The 7,151-nt window shown below is 36.1% G+C and overlaps 1 protein-coding gene across 1 annotated transcript; it reads left to right on the top strand.

The window, feature by feature from the left end:
- Positions 1 to 2,505: 2,505 nt before the first annotated feature.
- Positions 2,506 to 7,151, top strand: LOC126965196 (uncharacterized). The gene is made up of 5 exons (XM_050808637.1): positions 2,506 to 3,284; positions 4,220 to 4,319; positions 4,673 to 4,777; positions 6,070 to 6,225; positions 7,098 to 7,151. Exons 1-5 carry the CDS (start codon positions 2,506 to 2,508, stop codon positions 7,149 to 7,151), a joined length of 1,194 nt encoding a protein of 397 aa, XP_050664594.1.

The following is a 7,151-nucleotide window of genomic DNA, read 5'->3' as shown; positions in this document are numbered from 1 at the left end:
CGGTATGATACAGCGGATATTCCTTGTCAATGTGTATAGTCTCTTTAATAGTATTTCCCTGCGAACTTTAATCTCCTATTTCATCCCCATGTAGGTCGAAGATCGATCAAATACTTATAAATTATGACGAACTTCAATACAAACATCCGTCACTTATCTCAACCCCTCCATTTACCTTTCCGCAATAAAAGGTACCAGAGGGAGGCTCCATTGCACAGGATGCCGGCTAGATTCTGGGTACGACAACGGCGCGTCTTTCTGCCATGAAGCAGTAATATGTAAACATTATTGTGTTTCGATCAGAAGGGCACCGTAGCTAGTGAAATTACTGGACAAATGAGACTTAACATATTATGTCTCAAGGTGACGAGCCCAATTGTAGTGCACTCAGATCAGAGCACTCTTTTTGGGGTTTTTTTAAGAATCCTGAGCGGCATTGCATTGTAATGGGCAGGGCGTATCAATTACCGTCAGCTGAACGTCCTGCTCGTCTCGTCCTTTATTTTCATAATAAAAAGCTTCCTTCAGGAGCATTGTATATAAATTTCACACTATTCATATATATATAGCTGTTCAACCTGATTCCTGCCGCCGAATTCCACCTTCGCACGACACGCCACAAGCTAGGATATCATCCCCACCATCTGGATATGTGGCGGTCCTCCACAATGCGGTTTACAAGGAGCTTTCTTCCACATACTACAAAGCTGTGGAATGAACTTCCTTGTGCGGTGTTTCCGGGACGATACGACATGGGTACCTTCAAAAAAACGCGTACACCTTCCTTAAAGGCCGGCAACGCTCCTGTGATTCCTCTGGTGTTGCAAGAGATTGTGGGCGGCGGTGATCACTTAACAACAGGTGACCCGTACGCTCGTTTGTCCTCCTATTCCATAAAAATATATATATATATATAACTAGCTGACCCGACAGACGTTGTTCTGTATATAATAAATAAATTTTTTTTTTATATGAATTTGTCAATAATATATCATAACATCTAAAATTACTTCGTAAAATATGCACCCTGCTGTCGTAATGAAATTGTTTCACAGCAGAACTGTCAAACCGTGCGTCAATAAATTCTCTCATAGAAATTATGTATGGTCACATCAAAGGAAAAACAAATTTGTTTATTGTACATTTAATTTAGCAGCATTATCCTATTTATTCACCTTTTTAACCTTCTCTGGACTTCCACAAATAATTCAAGACCTAAATTTGCCAAATCGGTCCAGCCGTTCACGAGTTTTAGCGAGACTAACGAACAGCAATTCATATATATATAGATAGATACATAATAATATTAATAATAATATTGACACACTTTTTACACAAATTATCTTGCCCCAAGTTAAGCATTGTTATGCCTGTGTTATGGGTTACAAGACAATGATATATTTAATACAATATACTTACTTAAACATACATAAATTCATATAAACATACATAAATACATTTAAACATCCATAATTCAGCAACAAACATCCATATTCATCATATAAATGCTTGCACCTACCGGGATTCGAACCCGGGACCTCTAGCTCAGTATGTAGTATTACGAGTATGATTTTTCATCTAACACCCGATTAAGTCAAGACAGTTGACAGGACCTAGACAAAATTGTAACTGAGAATAATCTGTACAGAAGAAAGTTAATTGAGACAATTGGCTTCCTTAATTATATGACACATCGGCACTTGGCAAAGAGTAAGTATTTTTACTTCCGTATTATTAATTGCTCTTGGTTTTATGAGCCATTTTTGTTTACCATACAACGGGAACATCATTTTGTAAAACTTTTTTAGAAAAAAATAATATTTTTGTAAGAGATAATAAGATAATATTATAACGTGTCCAGTATAGTAAAAACAGTAAAAGGAATTCAATTGCAATATTTTAATTTTGACGCGTTTAACAATTGGTCTCATTTCTCGTACAACCCTGAAATAGCGGTGATATCACAGCACGAATCTTTCATAAATCACGTTTTTTGTTTAGAATAACCAAGCTTGTTTATCTAGGAACCCGTAACATAAACTGCACAATAATACCTCGACTATTATAAATACAAGAGGATATAGAGTTTCACGTGGCCGCGCGGGGTTTGGCGCCAAAACAGCTCAGCAGGTGGCTTCTGTGGGAGCGCGGGACGTATTGGCATATCAGAGACATAAAATATCTTTCTTCAACGTGTACCCAAAACTCTGGAACAAAAAGTCTTTCCTGGTTGAAACGACATCAATAACATCAAAAAGCATATACACCCAGACCAAGTAATAGATAGAACAATAATAATGGGACAAAATTGGATCTCATTATAACTTAACATTGCATGTAAACTTCATGTTAAGTTAAAAACCACATCCTCAATATTATTGTAGTAAATTTTAATATAATATAACATAATTGATTGTTTTCTACTACAAAAGACTTGCGCGCTTAAAAATTACTTCATAAATATAGCAGCACTGTTCATCAACTAGCATTTATTTTGTCGTGGAAATGAATAACTTTAACGATGCGATTGACTTCGAAGATCTTTTCAAAGTGATGGTCATTGCAATGCGATTAAGCTGGTCTCACCCAGACGTACCCCGAAACCTAAAATGGTTGTTTCGTTTCCTATTATATCACTCGATCATGACCATTATTGCCTGTCTCTCTGCGTACAGCATTATCTTTCATGATATCAAATATGACATTTCTCGAGCGTGCACTAACGGAATCGCAGTGCTTATATATTTTGTTGTCTCTTTCAAATATGGCCTTCTAGTATGGCATCAACATAAATTCAAAACCATCATAGAACAGATCAAACATGATTATAAAGTCGCCGTCTCCTTGCCTCACAAAGAATACAATGTGGTTTTATTGTATGCACAAAAAGGTAGGGAAGTGACTCATTTCTGGCTCAAATGTAGCGCCGCTGCGATTTTATTATTTCCGGTGAAATCTTTTGCGCTCATGTCGTATTATTATATCAAAGGTGATTTCAGATACGTAGCTCCATTAGAATTAGCCCTACCCAACATTTTTGATCCCGAAAATAACGAAGTTGAATGTTTCATCGCTATTTTAATTTTGTTCTCGTTGACTGAGATCTATGTTTTCTGTGTATATTTATCATTTTCACCTTTGGGGCCAATCGCAATTTTACACGCTTGTGGGCAACTGGAAATAGCAAGAATGCGATCATTAAATATATTTTCACAATGTGACAATAGGGATGATGCGAAGAAAATAATAAAATCTGTTGCAAAGGCTTTTCAAGAAATATACAGGTATTGAAAACAAGATTTGTTGAATTTTAATGCTTTACAATATTATATATCAAGCTCTACTGGGACCGGTCTATCATCACGGATAAGAACTGACATTTCTTATAAGCCTGATATTGTGTTGGCCTTAAGCGATCTACGGTAGGGCGTCGGGCATTTATTGCTGATATCACCATTCCGCGTGATGATAACCTCGTGAAAGCTGAGATAGACAAGTTGGCAAAATACGTCGTAAGCGCTCTAATAGCAAAGAGCCTCGGCCATTTTCTCAAGAGGCTCTCGCTTAATAAATGCATTGAGTATGAGATATTGATGGCAGCTGATTTGGGAACGGTACGCATCATGCAGAAGTTCCTCAGTCGGCCTAACCACCGGCGGAATTATAGTGAACCTACGCCGGAGGGACTTTATTTTTTATATTTCTATTCATAACATTGTTGAAGTGAAACTTCTTAGAATCGTTGTGATTTGAAACTCGATGAAACGAAATAGCGAGACGATAGAGACACAAACAGGTCAACCAATCTATAGGATCCAGCCGGCGAGAGAATGAGATAGGAAGCATTATACAGTGTTTTGGGGTCCCAAAAGGCGATCATAGTTGAAGAAGAGATTGTCTTATGAATGACACGAGTACACCGTAATATATTCTGACGTCATGCGCACGACGTGCTACTACATAGACATCAGGAGATCATAAATATGGTAGAGGTGATAGTAATGTCTTTCATAGCGGTAATCATGTGTCATCCTAGCAACATGTACCAGGACCTCATAAGCAGTTTAGAGGTTCATGCACAATGCAAATCTTAAAATTATTATACAAGTGCTATCTTGAAGCCAAAATTATTTAAGGTTTCATTTGTACCAAGTGTGAATTGCCTACAGGTTTTTTTTTTTAATATGTTATATATATCAAATGTATACTTTTCTTTTAGCTTTGTAGATGTAATCAATATGAGTCTCTATTTCTATTACGAAGTATTATTTAAAGCAGGGGGTGTTCTATTCCCGGTGGCGGTGTATCAGATTATTCAGGTAAGTTATTGAGTTCAAGATCAATAACTTAATTTCAACTTAATTCTAACATTTGGAAACAGTGGATAGACGTTTAGACATCAATGTTAACGCTATCTCAGTCAGTCAGCGGTCTTGTGCGGATAAGGTAACCTAGCTCCGCTCGGTTCCTCAAGGCCATTGGCTCGGTCCCCAGCCTTAATAGATAAGGTTTTGACTTTATATCTGTGCTTTTTAATGTGAGAAATTCACGAACAGTTTAAGTAATCAAGAGCACTACAGTACATAATCTTTTATTATGTTTATTTTAAGTTTCAAAATTATCTTTCATTTTTTCAAGTTAAGAAGTAATTCTACTCACATTTTTTTTTCAGACGTGCAAAGAAGGCAATCTCAGTATTGATGTAATAGCAATATTAATTGGAGGTCTAGTTTTGTGTTGTGTACCTTGTTACTTCAGTGATATGTTGATGGAAATGGTAATAAATAAACAAAGAAACAACAAAATCTATATATACAAATAAATAAAATTGGAGTGTCTGTTTGTAATATTGAAATAACCGTTATTGACTACATGTATATGAATATATATACATTTACACCAAAATATTTTTTTTTACAATTTTTGTCTGTCTGTCTGTTTGTTCCGGCTAATCTCTGAAATAGCTGGACCGACGGGACTTTTATTCGGGTAATAGCGGGTTACGGTAGTCTCACGCGTTGCTCTCCCCCGCAACATTTATAAGTAATATTTATAATCATAGTATAAATTGTAGACTAACATTTTTGAAGTGAAAATTTCCTTAGCGGCGTTGAGCACTTTTCTTGGGATGGGTTTAAAATGATAAGTCGCGTCAGGACACGTGGCCTGATCAGAAATTCGTAAGACATTCGTTCAAATAATGGATGAATTGATTGTTCTGAGAGATAAACTTTTTAATTATACAAAGTACGCATACGAGAGTCTAGTGCCAGATTTTGGCGAGACAACACGTCCTGAGGATGCCTCGTATAGAGGCGAAACACGTGTCGAATTGTTTTAAAGACAAATTTTGGCGGAATTAACTTAAACTTAAATCATTTGTATAATTATGGATTTCCGCAAAGTTACGCCTAATTCAATAAATAAATTTTTAATGTAAAATTATTGTAATAGTCTGAAGTGTTAAATTTTTTATTTTTATATATATATAATTCTTCTGTATGAGTGTTGACAATGAACTCTTCCTAAACGGCTGGACCGATTTGAATGAATTTTTTTGTGTGTGTTCAATTTGATTGGACGGTCCGTAGCTACTACGTAAGTCGGTACTGGCTAGGAGCCGATCTAATTCCTAGCCAACAGATATGTTGAAGCGTTTAAGGAAAAAAGCAATCATATTATCGTAAACTATAATGTCAAATAATGTAAAAAAAAAATGTCAAGGGTATCGAGGATGGTTTAGATTCACAATTGAACTCCCTCCTAAACGGCTGGACCGATTTTGATGATTTTTTTGTGTGTTCCAGTAAATTTGAGAAAGGTTAAGATTCTCAGTTCAGTCCATATATAATTCTCCTGCCCATGTTAGTGAACTCATCCTAACGGCTGGAACGATTTTTGAAACTTAAGACGTGTTTACAGGACAACGTCTGTCGGGTTAGCTAGTGGAATATAAATTTTAAATTTTATGTACGTTAGCGCATAAAATAAATATTGTATTTAACCACATAAATGCTAGTTCAAGAGATCACTTCCCCGAGTGCAACCGATATTTTTTGTTGTTTCCAGAGTGAGAAAGCAAGGTTCGCTCTTTATTCGTGCGGCTGGGAAAATTACAAAGAGAGTGATATGCGATTAACTTTATTGATATTGTTAACGCGGACAATACAGCCCGTCGCCATAAGAACTGTATTTCGTAACGTCTGTCTGGATGCACTAACTGACGTAAGATATTTTAAGTCTTGGTCAAATAATATGTAATTTAATTTTCTATTTTCCGCTTCAAAATTTTCAAAAATCGGAAATTTTATGGTTTTACTCCGTTTTCCGAAAATCGTGTTTTCATCATATCGACGGTTTGAAGTCCTAGGAAGCTTCCCTGACTATTCCCGCGATTATGTCCGTACGTCTACATACATGTGTGTGTGTACTGATGTATATATGTATGTAAACCTCTTATAGCATTTGAACGGCTCGACCGATCACGGTTGTCGCCATTCGAAAGGGCTTGACCAAACTAAGATTTTAATAGATTCTGACCGATACGGACCGGTAGATTATAAGAAATCTCAATAAGTTTACCGATCGACTGCTTGAAAGTAATTGCGGTTTAAAATGTATAAAATTGAGTTTTATTCAAATTTTATCAAACTTATGAACTCGAAGAGCTCAAAATAGCACACAATGTAAAATCGACATAAATTTGAAGAGTTTGAGTATGGAATTAGCGGAATGTTGCGGGGATGGCTTTAGAGTCAACCATTTTCCTAATTAAAGTCTACAGTAAAGTTTTTACTAGTGGAATATCTTCACGCTCAGCTCTATAAATTATTTATTTTCTTTATTACAATTTAATCTTATTTTCTACATTTATATATATAACATATTTATAAAATACAATATTACAAATATAAATATAAAAAATAGAGTCCCGCCGGCCGCGGCGTTGGTTCACGACAATTCCGCCGGTGGTTAGGGCGACAGACTGAGGAACTTCCGCACGATGCGTGCCGTTCCCAAAACAGCTGCTTTCTGCAACTGACCCTTTATCCAGTTATTCCCTTTATTTATTTTATTAACAAATATAAAATTTTCAGATATTTCATCAATCCTATGCAATATTTAGCCTCCTAAACGCTGTGTGGGTTTAA

The sequence above is a fragment of the Leptidea sinapis genome, chromosome 6 (assembly GCF_905404315.1).
Source record: "Leptidea sinapis chromosome 6, ilLepSina1.1, whole genome shotgun sequence".
NCBI lineage: Eukaryota > Metazoa > Arthropoda > Insecta > Lepidoptera > Pieridae > Leptidea > Leptidea sinapis.
Note: the sequence above shows the minus strand (reverse complement) of the source record. Positions and strands in the feature narration are given on the sequence as shown.